Genomic DNA, 18,808 nt, shown 5'->3' with positions numbered 1-18,808 from the left:
CAGGGTGTGTACATAATTTTTAAATATATATTAATTTTAAATATTGTAATTAGTTGTAAACTAAATTATTTTTAATGTTGTATTACACATGTATATATAGTTTGAATATAAATTAATGGTAACAATAAATTTAATATTTTTTATAGTATTTTATCATGGCTGATTCATCATAATCCGAGAGATCTACATCCGATCATACGCCAGAGCCTATTGATCCAAGTATGAATATCATACTTGGGCCGTATAGGTGGGAGGTCCTCCGAAAGAGGACGCAGAGAGCACATATTTCACAGTGCATGAGGAATACTGAGCATGTTCGTCAGCTGAAGACCCGACGCAGTAAGATGCAGGGGGCCCACCTCCCAACGATATTTTGGATGTGGTCGCTGATTACCTCACCCAGATTGCCATAACCTTGTGGTGACCTGAATGATAGATTAGCTACCTTGGAGAGCTAACTTTTGACGAATTCTCTAACGCAGTTCATCAATTGTTGAGTTACGCTTGATACATGTTGCCCTTTTTTCACCTTCAAAAATTACACCATGTCGGCCTTTCACCTTCCTACCATTGTAATATAACACAACATGAACAGAAACAGAATATGAACTCATTTTTAAATGGAATAACAAATAAAATGAGAGACAATGAATAAACTAATAATTTTGTATGTAAAAGTAAGGATTCATGATGCAGAAGAGTTGTGAAGAGTGTGTAGAGGATAAGGGTTTGAATAGATATATCTGCACCATTCACACTCCAGGTGGACTTCAAACCTGCACTGCACACGCCCAATTTGGACGTCACTGGTCACGCCTAAATAAGACATGACCCACGTGGCATTGACGCCTCCACGGGGCATGACCTGAGACGCCCAATCAGGACGTGACACATTACAATACACGCGTAAATATTTTGAAAACAACAATAAAATCATAATTTTTTATTTAAATTACAATTAATTAATTTTTTTGCATGTTTATACGTATAAATCAAAACTGTTCCCATTTTGAGTTGATTTACCTTCCATTATATATATATATATATATATATATATATATATATATATATATATTACTTTTTAAGACATTTAATAATATCATTAAATATATATTAAGTTCAAAGAAAAAGAAATAACAAAATTAAAAAGAAGAGACAAAGTGTGAGTAGATAAGAACAAAAATAATCATCTAGTAATAATTTAGAATTTTTAAAATAAAATTATAAAATAAATAAATTGAAAAAGAGAATTAATATAGTGTAACAGTTAGTAAAAATATATATAAATCAAATAATGCTGATAATTACCTACAGAAAAATTAACTTTGAAAACTAAAAATATTAAGATGTAATGTTAGTAAGAGAAAATATCAATTAAGTAATAATGATAAAAACAGTAAAAATAAATTTATATTTTGATAAAACTAGTTATAATCAAATATAAAATAACCTACTTTGTAAAATAAATAGTTAATTTTGTTATAAAACAAGGATATAAAATATACAGAAAGAGACGAATACAATTGAAATATGGATTCTAAAAATTTAGTTCTTTAGAAATTAACTATAATCTTTGTTTCTTATTCTGGTCCTGATAAGATATATCTCTTTATATAATACTAAAATAATAAGAGGTTGTGCGAGCGAACACACATATAAATATATATATATATATATATATATATATATATATATATATATAGATAGATATAATGGGTAGTGTACTCATGGTGGTACATAGATGTCTCTTATGGAGGGTGAAGTATGTTGATATAGGGGTGTCCATAGTAGCAATGGTAGAGACCAAGACACTAGTGAAGCTTCCCATGTTGCCTGGGGGCTTGAGCTGGTCCTCTATGAGCTGTCCTAAGCCATGTCTTTGTCTTTTGACAAGACATGCTGCTCCTGTCAGTGTATAGGCGCAGCTGTGCAGGAAGGGGAATCCCCCAGTGGTGAGACTCTATGGCTTGCCATGGGTGCCCTCTAGAAGGTTCTAGATGTGGGCTTGAGGTGTGGATCCGAAAAATAAGCCCCTTAGCTTGATAGCTTTGCGAAGCAAGGGTGCCAAGATGTATGGCAGCATAGGCTAGTTACCCGTAGTGTGCCGTGTTTTGAGCGGGATACAATGTAACCAATCAGTATTACGTCGGTCTTCATGTCTTGTTTATTTGTTGTCATCGATTATGAATTGTCTGGTTGGCGATGCCTGAGAGCTTCAAGAGAATCTTCTATTATGACTTGCAATTGTGTTGAACTTTTGTTGTCTTCAAATATGCGCCTTGTTATTGAGGGAGGTCTTCAAATGTTGTTGAATCATATATAATTTAATTGTAAGAGTAAGCTGGCGAGCTCATGTTGAATCAAGTATCCTAGAGATGTCAACAACTGGAATAAGAATGTCTTGATGACCTGATAAAATAAAGTCGACAGGATTGCAGATCCGAGCTTCGTGAGAAAATAAAGTAGTACATGAGATCTTACAAAATAGAGGGCGATGGAGATTCTCATGATATATATACTTCCTGATTTAGAAATTTCCCTTCTTCAGCAATAAAACTCGTTGGTGATACGAGTGTATAACGCCCATGTGAAATCAAGCAGCCTGGAGATTTTAACAGCTGAAATAAAGATGTCTTGACCTTATAATAATAATGATATAATGTTGTAGATGAAAACTTCTGGCGAAGATAATTGCTCCAAGAGATAGAGGTGATGAAGATCCTGATGATAAATATATATGCTCCTTTCTTCAGAAATAAATCTCGCTAGTGACAAATAATGTAGTAGATGAAAGTTTCTCAAGGAGAGGATGTGTTCCAAGAGAGAAAAAGACTGGGAGTCTTCACAGGTGATAAATATGTATATTCCTTTCTTTAACAAATAAGCTCGGCGATATGAATGTATAATAAATAATGCCTAGTGACTTGGGTCTTTGATGTCCAGTTTCTCCAATTTAAATCCTGCAACAACTAGTATAGTAGTGTATAAATGACGATAAAATGTGCCTAGATGGGACGTTGGCCAGACGCCGGCCATCTAGGACTTTTGCCGAGGGGTAGCGCATCTCGGACTTTGTTTACCGGGGGTGAGAGTCGTCTCGCCTTCATAGTATACCGGGGGTGAAAACCATCCCGGCCTTCATAATTACCGGGGGTGAGAACCGTCCCGACCTTCATAGTGTACCGGGGGTGAGAACCGTTCCGACCTTCATAATTACCGGGAGTGAAAACCGTCCCGGCCTTCATAATTGTTTAAGCAACTCATATGAAATTTATAATCATATGAAATTATAATGGTGTGATTGGAGAGAAACATATATATGCTAATGAAGAGATGTTATTGCTGAAAATAAATCCGACCATGTCAGCGTCGTTGGACACTTGGCATGTAGATGCTAGTTTGATAACTTTTGGTTTGTTGAAGAATGTCGAACTTCCTGTTATAAAATAACTTCAGCCGATTGAATACACCGATCGGTCTTCATAATTAGAAGTTTCACCGCCTTGAGTCATTGCTTTACACTGAACTTTGCTTTTGATCATTTATTTGAAGTCAATCTTCACGCGGCCCCTAATAAGCCTGACTTCACGTTGTTCATTTGCAAAATTGTTTTTGTCTTCGCATGGTTTTCGAGGCTAGACTTTAACATGGTTTCAGTTAGCCAAATCACACCAATGTCAAGAAGTTTGGCTATGCACGTACTCTGAGGCGACAATTCAAATGGCTTCATTATGCCTAATAACTTAAGACTTGCTTGTGGCTATTGTTGATTAGATAATACAAAGATGAAAAGTTGGTCTTCCAGTTGAAGGGGATGAAGGGTTGGTCTTCCTGTTAGGCGGGATGAAGTGCTGGTTTCCCTGTTGAGCGGGATGGAAAGTTGGTCTCTCTGTTGAGCGTGATGGAAAGCTGGTCTCCCTGTTGGGCGGAATGAAATGCCGATCTCCCTGTTGAGCGGGATGAAATGCTGGTCTCCCCGTTGGGCGTGATGGAAAGCTAGTCTTCCAGTCGAGCAGGATGAAATTCTGGTCTCCCTGTTGGGCGGGAAGAAATGATGGTCTCTCTGTTGGGCGTGATGAAAAGCTAGTCTCCCTGATGGACGAGATGAAATTTCGGTTTCCCTGTTGGGCGAAATGAAAGGCTGGTCTCCCAATTGGGCGTGATGGAATTCTAGTCTCATAGTTGGGCGGGATGAAATGTTAGTCTCCCTGTTGGACGGGATGAAATGATGGTCTCTCTGTTGGGCGTGATGAAAAGCTAGTCTCCCTGATAGACGAGATGAAATTTCGGTTTCCCTGTTGGGCGAAATGAAGGGCTGGTCTCCCAGTTGAGCATGATGGAATTCTAGTCTCACAGTTGGGCGGGATGAAATGCTAGTCTCCCTGTTGGGCGGGATGAAGAACTGGCTTCCATGTTGGGAGGGCGGAAGGGCTGGCTTCCAGTTGGACGACCTCATGTTGGCAAACAAGTTCTGAAAAGTAACTGAGGAGAGAAAAAAAAAAGCAACTTTACTGCTATAACTATGTTCTCCCGAGAGAACATAGTTAAAAACAGTAACGGTAGATAACCTTATCTAAATTGGCTGCAGAAATATTTATATAGGGAAATATTACTCTTATTTTACATGAGGTAATTATTTCATTTTCTCTCACTTCAAAAATCGTGTCCTTTTCTTTTTCTTTTTCTTTTTTGCTTTTAAATAACGGATCTTAAGGATCTTACTTGGATTCTCTCTGTAACATGAGAGAACTACTCTCATATTACATGAGAGTAATATTACCGATATATATATATATATATATATATATATATATATATATATATATAGTCCCGCGGTGATGAATGGAAATTTGGTCTATCAAATTACTTTGCATTGAACGATCTTCAAGGCGGGATATTGAAATGGCACCAGCTCACCACTATACATTCTTTGAGAGGAGAGAGAAGAAAAAGAAAAAAAGGAACTATAGAATAAAATTCCGTAAATTTGCTTTAACCACTAGCTCCTAGACTAATAGATGAATAGGCATAGGGCGGTGTTATAAATCTCTGTTGAAAGTTGGCTTCAGACAATTAATGATTATCTTTGGCTTCTCACTAAACGGGTGGGTCCCGCAATGAATCATGTTTACTTGGCCATTACTTGAATATGTGATGGCGTCATTTCAATCTTGTAGATGCAGTGTTATGTCTTATCATAGGTGTAAAAAGTGAACAAATTGTCTCTATTTGGTGTTGTCGACATCTTCAATTTTTACCGTAAATTCAATGCAGTCTCTGACTTTTGACTTCCAACCCGAACCGCGCCTATGCCGGTCTCCGACATCAACCTCATCACGCTGGGGTCGAGCTCTTCTCCAAAACATGAACTTGGTGATTTAGCTGAGATCTCCCCCATCCCGGTTATCAACACGGAACTCGGATTCGCAGTCTCCTCCATGCCGGTCTTTATCAAGCACCTCGGCTTCTCAATCTCCTTTCCGATTTTCAACTCTGTCTCCAAATACTCAGGTTCCGCGAAGTCTTCTACCTCGACAATGGACTCGTCGTTCCCGTCCTTCTCCGCTTCGATCTCGGCTCCTTCGTTCTCCTCATCTTCTATCTCAGCTCCTTCGTTCTCCTCCTCGTCTATCTCGGCTCCTTCGTTCTCCTTCCCGTCTATCTCGGCTCCCTTGTTCTCCTCCTCTTCTATCTCGGCTCCTTCGGCCGCAGTCATCTCCATCGTCTTCTTCTCCGAGTCGTCTCTTACGCGTTCTGACACGTCAATCTCCTCCGCGGATGCGTTGCCGTTGGCAACCTCGGATTCCGCCATCTCGGTCTCTTCTTCATCCGCATCATTCTCATCATCTTCATCTTCATCATTGAAGATTTCATCTTCTTCATTAATCAGATCAAAACGTCCAGGCAAGTATTTTGTTATGAAGGCCATTAGAAAATCCTTCCACATATTATTAAAGTCGCGGGAGTTCCATGTACGGAACCATTTGATTGCGCTTCCTCTGAGTCTTCTCATGGCTACCTGCCATTTGTCTTCCGTCCAGGTTTTTTCTTTCCGAAAATGTTCCTTCAAACAAAGAAGCCAATCTAATGCTTCATCTTTATCTCCATGGAAGAGTGGCACTTCCATCTCGTGCCCAAGCTCTGATACCAATTTGTTAGGAGAAGAGTAAAACAAAGGATTTTTACTAAGGCAGAAGTCGTGAGGACTTGTGGAGAAAGAGAACAAACTTCTGTGAAATATTTTACTAAACTTCGTTGCTTCTCAATTCTATATTTCTCAAACAATATACTAGACTATTTATAGGCGCTACAGTTTGCCTTTCTAAAACTGCAACACTAAATAGTCATAAACCACAATTAAAACCAAACTTAATAACAAAACATAACGACTGACTCTTAACCTTTCAAAACTCCTAAACTTAATGCTAAACTTATGACTCATAAACTATCCATAACTGACAAATTTAAAACCATTAAAGTAACATTTAACGTTTACTTAACATGGTACAATGAAGCTGCTGCTCCTTCCATCTTAACTCCCGCCAGTTTGCACCTTCAAGGTTTCAGGTGTTCGTTGAATCTGGAAATACATCTATGTGCGAAAGATCAATTATTGGGATCTTGGCCACTAAAAACGAAACTTCCATCTTGACAGTTTTAAGGGCTGAACAATGATCAAGTGGATCTTCATAATGAGCTTCGTTGCGAGGTTCATGATTATTACTGTTGAGATATTATAGTCCTATGTTGGTTGTATGTACAATCAATACGGAGTTTATAAGGTCTTGGGCACTCCCACCCTTTGAGCTAACTTTTGGGGTAGTGTATCCCAAGGTTCTTTACATGATATCAGAGTCTGGTTCGATCCAGGGACCTGTGGGTTATGGGCCCACCACGTTCCCACATACAACCAATTTGGGACTATAATATCTCAACAATTACCTTGCGAACGACTCGATCTAGTTGATAACAGCTTCCTTAGTCGCGTCTCCATCGCTGTAAATCGAGCCTCAATTCTTGCATCAATGGATTCTATAAGCTGATTGATGCATTGATGAAGCACCAGATAATGAAATTGAGTTTCAGATAATGAAAGCACCAGATGATACAAGTTACACTTATATTTTACGTAAACATCATAATATTATTCTCATACCATGTCTATCAGTAAAAGTACCTTATATACAGTTCCTCCTACACGTTATTCCTTACACTTTCAGTAACTAATATCTGTAACAAACTATACAATTCCCTTATTACTACCAGTATTTCACGCATAAACTAGTAACCTTCTAACTAACAAAGCTACTTCTTCTTAGCTTTTGCAGCATGTGACACATAATCCTTGGCCCAAGCAGGGCCTGACTTTGTTCTCCTTGATCTACCGTGCTAGCCCAACGTATCATATAACCACATAGGCATCTAATACTACCTAATAACATCTAATAAAGTTAGTTATCAACAGTGGTGGAGCCGGGATCAAATTTGAGTCCGGGTCAAAAAATTATATGTGAAATTATTTTTCTTAATTTTAATTAATTCATATCATAATATATTTAAATTGGGAAAGAATCTGTTTATAAATTTTTTTTAAATTTTTTTGCAAATTATACTAGATACTCCCGGAAGTACGTAATGTAACTTTTTTGGGAATACATAGTGTAGTTTGAAAGAGTTTGTAAATAAAAAGTTTGTAAATATAATCCTCCTCAATTAAATTATATTAAATACAGAGCACCTGAGCAAGAAGTGCCAAGAAGAATTATAATTTGGAGAAAGATCCGTTTACAAAATTTTTTTACAAATTACACTAAGTATGACCGGTCATACACTCTTGATTGAAGTATGACCGGTCAAACATAGTATAATTTGTAAGAGCTTGTAAACAAAAAGTTTGTAAATATAATATTTTCCTTATAATTTTATTATTATTTTTTTAATTTTATTAAAAAAAAATTTGTACAAGTAGAAATTGAATACATAACCTAATACAACTTACCCAAATCTCTTACCAAAAATATTTTAAGTTTTAGATAGGTGAAAATTATAAATTATAACCCGAGCCAAATTATAATTTTAACCCGGACTAAATTATAATTAATTATGTAATTATATATAATAAGTATACTTTATTAAAATTTAGCCCGGATCGAGGCCACACCCACAAGGTATATGGCTCCGCCACTGGTTATCAACCATGTAAAACATGTGTATTTTATACTGAAACTTGTAGTTTTCAATATATCCTTGGGAAATTCCCACTCTCGTTGTCACAAGCATTGTAATTTTTTGATTTTGTTAATAAAATCAAATATAACCCGAAGTCTTAAAGAATTATCCATATTGCAAACCAGAAACCTTTTACTTTCGGGGTGGCAAAGCGAATATACAGTTGAGTTGACTCACTTTTCGCAGTGACTAAAAGTTAACGAAACATGAGACAATAAGAAAACAAAAACAAAAATCGAAGAGTCATTCTCCTTTTACCAAATTTTTAACACTATTACATACTCAAAATTCAAACTTAAAATCACCGATAGAACTAGAACAATCATGTATACCAGTTGATTCACATTTTTAATGGAGTTGTACTTTTTCTTTAAATGAAATGATATGCAGCCATATGCAATCAAGTAGGTTGGTCAATGTTAATTGGAATTTAATTTCGATGTAGGTAAGAGTAAATTTTATTATTATTTATGTTAAGAAAGGCTTAACTATCATAATTATAATATAAAAAATAATAAATTTTTTTAATAAAGTACTAAAATTTAACTGATTAATAATATAAAAATTTTAAATTCAAATTACATTAAATTAAAGCCAAATGTAATTTGAAGTTGCATTGACATTGTTGCTAACTTGCTAAAAGCCAAAGATAGGAAGTTAGGAACAAACAATGAATTATTGGGAGATGACCGAGTAGCTAGTCAGCCACCAGTCACCAGCTCTTCAGCTAACTCTTTATAACTGGCTGGTGATCACGTGTTGAATGAAGATGCCATAACACGTACCAAAGCCCAAGTGAGACATCGAGTTACGTGGCCAAACCCAAAGATGTGTCATGCGCATTGCCCTTTAAGGATAATCTAAAGTACATTCTAAATCGAATTAAATGATACAAGTTATAATTATTTAGATATTTAAAAATAACAATGAATGATATGAAGGAAATTCATCTCACATCCAAATATATTATAACTTTACTCTATTAAATATCATTTTGCATTATGTGTCAATTATCATGTCATTTTGATGACCATAAAATATTCCAACATACCCTAAATTAAGCTAACCCCCACTCTCCCTCAGTTCATGCTCAACAGAATTTCTAGATTGGTAGGTAAAGCTTCCCTCACTTATTCCTTGGCAGACACACTCCTCTTATAAAGTACAATAGCCTATATAAAAGCACCCAGTACACATCTTGTCTTCCGTTCCATTTTCCATCCAAGTCGAATAAAAAAAAGAGAGAGAGAGAATATGGGTTCAGCATCCGAAACCGTTTGCGTTACAGGGGCTGCTGGTTTCATTGGATCATGGCTTGTCATGAGACTCATCGAACATGGCTATAAGGTTCGAGCCACCGTACGCGACCCAGGTCCCATTTTTTCCATCATTTTTTATGTCATGCCCAAATTCACCTCTTTCACAAACTACGGGATTATATTTTCGTATGTAACAGGAGATATAATATCTCATGTTCCACTCATAATTTTATGTGAGTCTCATTGTACAAAAAAAGAAGAAAAAAAAATTGAAGTGGAACTCAAATTTTTTTTTAGTGTATAGGAGAAATTTATTGTCTCCTATCACATGAGGTTAATATTTCACATAAACTAATTAACAAAAATAATATAATTAAAACTAAGCATTATATGCACGTACCCTGCAGCTAACATGAAGAAGGTGAAGCATTTGCTAGAACTGCCAGGTGCAAATACCAACCTGACTCTCTGGAAGGCTGACCTAGCGGTAGAGGGAAGCTTTGACGAAGCCATTAAAGGTTGCACAGGAGTTTTCCATGTGGCTACACCCATGGATTTTGAGTCGAAGGACCCTGAGGTATGTTCATGATCCATCAAATTCACACTTGATTTCTAAATACATAACACCAAGTTTTTTAATGACATTGTTAAACTGCTATATATCTCCCATCATCCCCGGGTACTAAATTGTCAAAATGATGCTATATGACCCTACCCTAATGTTAATAAATAAATATAAAAAGCTTAATGCAATGAATGACTGTCACATTTTCTCAAGAAAAACATCAAATACTTTAGTATATTTTCAGTATATTACATACTAATAAACTATATATTAATACGTATAATTGGTAAATTAATTAGTAAATAGTTTTATTCTTTGCTCATATTTTGGCTCTTGTTGAAGACAGACACTCAATTTATGTTTATTTATTCACCAAAATCATAACTTTCTAAATTGACACACAATATGATAAAATGCCAATAACATCGCTTAATACCCCTTTCGTGTCGGCGACTTCTTGTTGACGTGTTGCAAAATGCAATGATTGGTTACAGAGATATATCTAATGTTTTCAAATCTAACTTTCCGCGATAGCAACCACTAGTCTAGCTAGTCCTTTTCTTTTTCTTTATTATATATCTTATTGGGGGAAGTTTTGCCAAGTTTCTGAAATTTTCTCATGATCGTCAATTATCTGAAATTTCATTTTCCTTTGAACGAAATACAATATGATAAAATTTGTTTTACTTAATTTGTTCTATTTAATATTTCATTTTTTCCATCAATTTAAAAGCATTAAATAAAACTAACATATTATTAGATATTTAAACATCAAGGGATAACGTTATATAAATAATTAGTGAAAATTAGTTTTGAAATTTGTAACATTGAGGGACTCTGATATGGTTAGAAATTTGAATGGAAATGCAGAACGAAGTGATCAAGCCTACAATAAACGGATTACTAGACATAATGAAAGCATGCGAGAAGGCTAAAACTGTGAGAAGAATAGTATTCACTTCCTCAGCGGGAACTGTGGACGTTACAGAGCACTCAAAAACTGTGATCGATGAGACCTGTTGGAGTGACGTTGACTTCTGTAGAAGGGTGAAGATGACTGGCTGGGTTAGTTAGTACTAGCTTTTTCTTAACTGTTTTATTTAAAACTTTTATAAAAAAATTTAAAAAATTTAAAAATATATATTATATACTCTTTGTTTTAAGAAAATATAATTATGGGTATTCAATATATATATATATATATATATATATATATATATATATATATATATATATATATATATTATGGCTCCATTTTTGTAGATGTATTTCGTTTCAAAGACGTTAGCGGAGCAAGAAGCGTGGAAATTTGCCAAAGAGCATAACATAGACTTCATCTCAGTAATTCCACCTCTCGTCGTTGGTCCCTTTCTTATGCCAACAATGCCACCTAGCCTAATCACTGCTCTTTCACTCATCACAGGTGCATTATACATACATTGACAACATTGAAAATTCTAAATTTATAATAGGAATTAATATGACATAAAATTGATATTTTTATCCAAAAATTATTGATCTAGTGACGACCCAACTAAATAATAGTATTTAACATGACCAAAAAAGTAACGAATTTGATTTTTTAGAGTCACAATTTGTGAGGAAAGTGAAGGGATTCAAATCCAAAATTGAATTAGTAAAACCTTTAAGAATTCAAACACCAGATCATATCTAAATAAAAATTGACATTATTATATTGATTCTTATATCAATTGATGATTTTTTACTGCTGCTTCTTATCTAACTATTATTTCAAAACTTTTCTGGCGATACAAAAGAACACTCATTAAACTTATCATTGCTGGTGTTATTATTCTTGTAACAACTAATTCAAGATATTTAATGTCACGAGTTGTACTTACGAATTTGGCAGGGAATGAGGCCCATTACTCGATCATAAAGCAAGGCCAATTTGTCCACTTAGATGACCTTTGTCTTGGTCATATATTCCTATTTGAACATCCAAAAGCTGAAGGGAGATACATATGCTCTGCATATGAGACCACCATTCATGACATTGCAAGAATGATTAACCAAAAATACCCAGAGTACAATGTCCCCACAAAGTAAACCTTTCTAAATATCTCATTTTATTGACTTTATGTATAGTCACAATAATATGTGCATAGATAATAGATAAAAATGTATGCTATGCTAATTGTGCACAATATTGGATTTTTAATTAGGTTCAAGGATATTCCAGATCAATTGGAAATTGTTAAATTTTCTTCCAAGAAGATCATAGACTTGGGGTTCAAATTTCAGTACAGCTTAGAGGACATGTACACAGGAGCCGTTGAAACCTGCATAGAAAAAGGGCTTCTTCCTAAACCTGAAGAAACTCCAGTTAGTGGCATCACGCAGAAATAAATATGGTTTCGTGTTTTTGGGCCCCTGAAGATGTCTTTGGATCTTGCTTTTCTTCTTCTGTTCTAGACTAAGGTTTGGGCTTTGAGAATTGGCAATTGTAATGCCCGTGGCTTACGAGGCCAGGTTGTCTTTTCAAATGTTAATGCTTTCTTAATATTGATATTCTCTGTTGCTAGTAATGTTTGTGTGTATCACCACATAAATACATAAAGCTACCTGTTTCCATTGCGCGTAGATTGTTTTTGTGTCACTTATTTATTCACTTCCCTTAGCTTAATGTTGGATGGATAGGCTCTTTTAAAGATGTTTGATGGTTTTTTTTATCTTTATTTTTTAAGTGTTGTTATGGACTCATAACAGAAGCTCATATTATATAAAGTTCAATAATGGGTAATAGAAAGATGAAACTAATATATAAAAAGGAAAGTATAAATCTATGATATTAATCCTAATACGACAACAATTAACCTAGACAGGGGCTTTCAGAGGAGGCACCAAAGGTCCAGAATTTCACTACCCAAGATAAATCCTATAAATAAGAGGTAAAACCTACAGGTATGGACACATATTCTCTCTCTATTGTTATGTTATCATTCTGCATACACATCACCCCTTTTGGCTAATGCCTTTATTAATGTTAGTGCACGGTGATCTGCTATACTCAAAGATATCTAATCCATAGATATTTGACTAGACATCTCTATCTCTAGGACAGAACATTGGCTCCGTCTGTGGGGAAATGGTAAATTTCTATTCCCATGACCAAATATGGTGAATACTAGAAGTAACAGCCAATTGCCGCCGCCTGCAAATTCAGTTTTGATGGAGGTGGATCAACCTCCCAATGAGCCAGATAGTGGTGTTGCACCTGATTATGACGTTGTGCGCGTCAGCGATGCCATCTCGGTTACGGCCTCCACCTCGGTACTAGCTCCAGGTCAACTAGCACCTCAACAACCTCTAGCTGTGGATGCAAATACTCACACTGTGTAAACCGCCCTTAATGCAATTTTACGACAGATGGGAGAGATGGAAAACTGTAATAATCTCCAAAGATAGGAACATGCTCGAAGGATGCAAGAGATGGAAGAGTGGTTGCTGCAATGGAGGAATCTGAAGCGTTCTGAAGGCCAAGTCCGAGGTGAAGAACATAGAAAAAAAGAAAGGAATAGAGAAGTTCACCACAGTGGAAATGCCGATAATTATGCTGAAAACGAGGTCAGAAATGCCAATGAAGTTAACAATCAACTCCGAGTTAGAGGCAATGACGGCCGAAGTATAGTTGACCATGGTCGAATTGTGAATGGTGGTCAAGATCAAAATTATGAAAGAGCCCAAAATATGGAGCAGAACCGAGATATTCAAGTTCAGGGTCATAGTGAAGCTAGCGCATATAAAAGAAAGTATCGTAGAGGGCAGTATAATAATAGTCCTTTCATGGATGAAATCGTGAATGCGCCATTCCCAAAGGAGTTTGACTCGGCACATCTGCCGAAATATGACAGAAGCCAGGATCCTCAGGTCCACATAGATACTTTTGATACGGACATGTACATAAGGGGAATTGATGAGCCAATTATTTCTCGGATATTTGCAACTATTCTGATGGGAGCGGCGCAAACATGGTTTTCAACTCTGCCGACAAATTCAATTGGATCGTTTGAAGAATTTGGAAATAAATTTTTGCTGAATTTCGCTACAAGCAAGAAGCGCCTAAATTAAAAGTTCGAACTTGGAAAGATTAGACAACAACCAGGCGAGACGCTCCAGAAATACTTGGACCGTGTTAAGGATGCAACCCTGCAAGTTCTAGGGTTACAAGAAAATGTTCATGTGCACTTGATTGTAGCTGGGTTGGATGGTTCATCTCGACTAGCTAAATCAATCTACAAGAACCCGGTTAGAACCTTGGAAGAGTTCAGAGCCCGGTCAAAGAAATATTTGGAGCCGCAACAAAAGGAGATAGCAATTATTCCAAACAAAGACAACAGAGGTCGAAGTCCAAGAAGGAAGAGTCCAGCCCAAAAGGAGAAGGAACGACCTAGAAATAAGAGGCAAGCTAATTTTCGAGGTAGAAATTCGAATGACGGATTCCAGATAGGAAGATACTAGAAGTATACCCCATTGAATGTACATCGCTCCCAGATTTGGCGGGAGGAAGCATTGACCGAGATTAAAAAGGTTAAGCGGTCACGGCATATCTTTAACAAAGCTGGGTTGGATCACTCCAGATATTGTGCGTTTCATGACGGACGCCAGCACATTACAGATCGGTGTTGGGACCTTAGATATGAAATTGAAAAATACATCAAGGAAGGCAAATTACACCAGTACTCGATTAAAACACAAAGATGGAAGAACAATAAAAGAAAACAAAAGGGGCCGCAGTAAGAACAAAAGCCTAGTGAAAGAAAAGAAGAAGAAAGTCGACAAAAGGAAGAATACAGAGTCTAATGATGACGAATTTCCTGAAGCTAAGTTTGATTGCAACGTCATCAGTGGAGCTCTAGGTTGTGGTGGAGATACAGTAGGTGCTAGAAGAAAATATCTTAGAGAAGTGCTATCGGTTAGGGATCAACCAAAATTCAAAGAAAATCCCAGCAAGCCGGATCCCCCACTTTTCTACTTCACTAAAGATGATTTAAAGGACGTGGTGACAGGTCACAAGGATGGTTTGGTCATCATGGGTACCCTGGTAAATTGTCGGGTCAAGAAGATGTTGTACTCACGGCAAGTATACCGGTCAAACAAATAATAAAGTGATGAGAAAGTATCGTTCCCACGAGGATTAGGGAATCCAAACACTATTCTTACTAGTCTCCTTAATTTGAACAAATCAAAAATAATTTGGAAAATGTGATGATTAAACTGACGGAAAACAATTATAAAAGAAACAATTAATAACTTCTCAATAACAAACACAAAAACAGAATGCAAAACGATTAAAGGATGGATTAAAAATCGATAATTGAAATTGTAGCTAGGTCAACTTCACCTTCGATTCATCTTGATAATCTAATTCAATTTAATAATATTGTATCCCAATTGATTCGAACAATTCATCATGTAATAATTAATTGGTTAAATGTTAATGTCTTAGTTCTTTAACCTTTTAACCCAATTGGAATACTAATGTGTTAGAATTCTTTTTGGATTAAGCTTTAAGCATGATGAATTATAAAAGTTCGCAATTCCTACATGTCTATGTCTAGATCACGTAAGAATTAGTGTTCTACCCCAGTCATGGCTAAGATCCCAATATGTTTATTATGAACCCTAATCCTCTTTATTCGTATATGATTGATTAAATCATAAAAGAATTTAAACATATAATTCGAGGTAAACACAAACAATTTGAGATAGTTTATTAATGAAAAGAATTAACCAAACAAAGATTCACATCGGATCCATATCTCTAACTATAAAAAAAAATTAGCCAAACATAGCTGGCTTAAACAAAATAAATAAATAAAAGAAAACATAAGAAGTCATGAACGAGAAAGCAAGAAGGTTGATCTTCATGGTTGTTTTGATCTCCTTCGATCTTCGTCTCTCAATTCACTCGGAGTCTCTGGTCTTACCATTCTTTAAGTCTCCTGCGTCTTTCTTTCTTCCCAAAACCTTGCTTTTATAATTGAAGAGTTAGTATCTTTTTAAATCTCACATAAATCTTAATTCAAATCCTTGATTAAATATTCATTAAAATCACATCCTTGATACGATATCATAGCACTTGAATCATCCATGTTAGAAGCATCACTGCCATGCTACTAGTGTGGGAAAGAATTGATGTTTGGTGTGTCTAGCATGGAGATGGAGCTTCTGGCGTGAGCAAACAGAGACCTCAACAGTCACGGTGCTAAAGGTGCCATGCCCACACTATTATCTTCATGTTGACGCTACTAGCTTGGAAGTAACGCTTGAAGCTTGGAGAAAGTAGACACTTAGAGCATGAAGTTCACGATGGTGGCTTGGGATCCATGCTAGACTCTTGGAATCCACGCTAGTAGCGCCATTGCTATGCTACTAGCGTGGAAATGTTGGTAATTTGGCGCTACAAGCTTGGAGAGGGGCTAGCCTCTTTCTTTTTATTTTTCCTCTTACTTGCTTCATTGTAATCTCCCCAAATGTCCCAAAATCCATATAAACATGATAATTTCTTGTGAGAATTTTACAAAAAATAAAATAGCCATTTAATTCTCAGTTATCATGTGTATTTACTTAATTTTTGCTCAATTAGGTACTGATTTTGTCACTTAATACATAATATTTTAGAGACACATCAGAAGATATTCGTAGATCCTGGCAGCTGTGCAGATATCATTTTCTGGGATGCTTTTAAGAGGATGAACCTGGATGAGGAAGACTTGAAACCATGAAATATGACTTTGGTTGCCTTTAACGGAGAAAACACCCCACCAAAGAGATAAATAGATCTCAGGTTGACCCCGGGAACAAAGAAAGCGTTCAAGTCGGAGAAAGTAAGGTTCATCGTGGCCGACTTTCCATCCCTATATAACATAATCTTGGGGAGGCCAATCATTCACAAGTGGGACATGCTTGTGTCCACCAAACATCAAAAATTGAATATGGAGAGCAATAAGAATGAAGTAGTCACTATCCAAGGAGATCAAAAGGAGTCACGGTAGTGTTATTTCGAAGCTGTTAAAGATAACGAAGGTGGACCATGTTCCCACCCCAGATCCGTCCTGAAGATAGATCAGGAAGAAAAGAACTCACTCAGCGGCAGGGAAAACTAGCGAATATGGTCGAGTTAGATATGAGAAAAGAAGTTTTGATCCCAAGACCAGAACTAGATGGAGAGTTAGAAGATTTTATCCTGGGAAATGAGCCTGGGCAATCCGATGTTAGAAGAGTTTTATTCTTTCTAATTGTTGATGGCATTGCTTTAAGAGTATAATTGTCTGAACATATTCCGCTACAAACATCAGATTGCCTATGTTGGAGATGGAAATAATGTTGTCCATTCATGGTTGGAGATGGCATCTTTAATTCCTATTCACTTTGTTTGTGCGAGTCCAAAGGGTTTTGAACCTGATGAGAAAACAGTTGAGAAGGGACGGCAAGCTGGAATCAGCAAGATTGAGATAACTAATGATCCCAAAGAAGCTGTTAAAGGAGCTAATGTTGTTTATACAGATGTCTGGGCCAGCATGGGGCAAAAGGAAGAAGCTGAACGCCGCCGCTGTTGGGTTAAATTTTAATGAGATAAAAATAGAAAATAGAAAATAGAAAATAGAAATGTGAAGAGTTCTCTGGTGAAGAGTCATGTCTTTAGGTTTGTGTTAGTGGACATTAATGAGTTTGAAGTTATGTCAGTTAGAATATTAATGAGTCAGTTATGTCAGTTATAAAGTAATGAGGGTGTTATGTGTGGAGTTATGTTGGTCAGTTTTATAGCTTATAAATAGCCTTTGATAGTTTGTATGAAATGTAGATCAAGAGATCAAGAGAAAAAGAAAAAGAGAAAGAAAGCAAGAATAGAAAAGAAAAGTTTTATTTGTAGATACTTCTGTGTGGTTGTCTCTTGCATCTGTGTGGATATTCAATTCTAACAAATTGGTATCAGAGCTTGGGCTGTGGAGGAAAAGAACGAGATGGAAGTGCCACTCTTTTATGGAGATAAAGATGAAGCATTGGTCTTCTTACTCTGTCTAAAAGAATATTTTCGGAGAGAAAAAACCTTTGAAGAGGACAAATGGCATGAAGCTTTGCGTAGATTCAGAGGAAGCGCAATCAAATGGTTCCGTACATGGGACTGCCGCGATTTTAATAACATGTGGAATAATTTTCAAATAGCCTTTATAGCGAAATATCTACCTGGACGGTTTGATCTGATTGATGAAGAAGAAGATGAAATCATCAATGATGATGATGAAGATGAGGAGAATCTTGCGGATGAAGAAGAGACCGAGATGGCGGAATCCGAGGTTGCCAACGACAACGCATCCGCGGAGGAGATTGACGTGTCGGAGCGCGTAAGAGACGACTCGGAGAAGAAGACGATATAGATGACTGCGGCCAAGGGAGCCGAGATAGAAGAGGAGGAGAACGAAGGAGCCGAGATAGAAGATGAGGAGAACGAAGGAGCCGAGATCGAAGCAGAGAAGGACGGGAATGACGAGTCCATTGTCGAGGTAGAAGACTTCGTGGAACCTGAGTGTCTGGAGACAGAGTCGAAAATCGGAAAGGAGATTGAGAAGCCGAGGTGCTTGATGAAGACCGGCATGGAGGAGACCGCGAATCCGAGTTCATGTTCTGGAGAAGAGCTCGACCCCGGCGTGATGAGGTTGATGTCGGAGACCGGCATAGGCGCGATTCGGGTTGGAAGTCAGAAGTCGGAGACTGCATTGAATTCATGGTG

At 36.7% G+C, this 18,808-nt stretch overlaps 1 protein-coding gene across 1 annotated transcript; it reads left to right on the top strand.

Annotated features, from left to right (window-relative positions):
• The first annotated feature begins 9,470 nt into the window (after positions 1-9,470).
• On the top strand, positions 9,471-12,470 carry LOC133298135 (dihydroflavonol 4-reductase-like). Its single transcript, XM_061497373.1, has 6 exons — positions 9,471-9,601; positions 9,896-10,065; positions 10,924-11,118; positions 11,317-11,476; positions 11,927-12,119; positions 12,240-12,470. Exons 1-6 carry the CDS (start codon positions 9,484-9,486, stop codon positions 12,421-12,423), a joined length of 1,020 nt encoding a protein of 339 aa, XP_061353357.1. The 5' UTR covers positions 9,471-9,483; the 3' UTR covers positions 12,424-12,470.
• The last annotated feature ends 6,338 nt before the right edge of the window (positions 12,471-18,808 follow it).

The sequence above is a fragment of the Gastrolobium bilobum genome, unplaced genomic scaffold (genome assembly GCF_033153095.1).
Source record: "Gastrolobium bilobum isolate Gb01-03AN ecotype WA unplaced genomic scaffold, APGP_CSIRO_Gbil_v1 utg455, whole genome shotgun sequence".
NCBI classification, from domain to species: domain Eukaryota; kingdom Viridiplantae; phylum Streptophyta; class Magnoliopsida; order Fabales; family Fabaceae; genus Gastrolobium; species Gastrolobium bilobum.
Note: the sequence above shows the minus strand (reverse complement) of the source record. Positions and strands in the feature narration are given on the sequence as shown.

What these genes read in the sequence shown, in the direction of transcription:
- LOC133298135 (XM_061497373.1), top strand. Translation starts at nt 9,484, where the DNA reads ATGGGTTCAGCATCCGAAACCGTTTGCGTTACAGGGGCTGCTGGTTTC. An exon ending in TTGAGTCGAAGGACCCTGAG is followed by an intron (nt 10,066 to 10,923) that starts GTATGTTCATGA and finishes ATGGAAATGCAG; the next exon opens with AACGAAGTGATCAAGCCTAC. An exon ending in GGGTGAAGATGACTGGCTGG is followed by an intron (nt 11,119 to 11,316) that starts GTTAGTTAGTAC and finishes CCATTTTTGTAG; the next exon opens with ATGTATTTCGTTTCAAAGAC.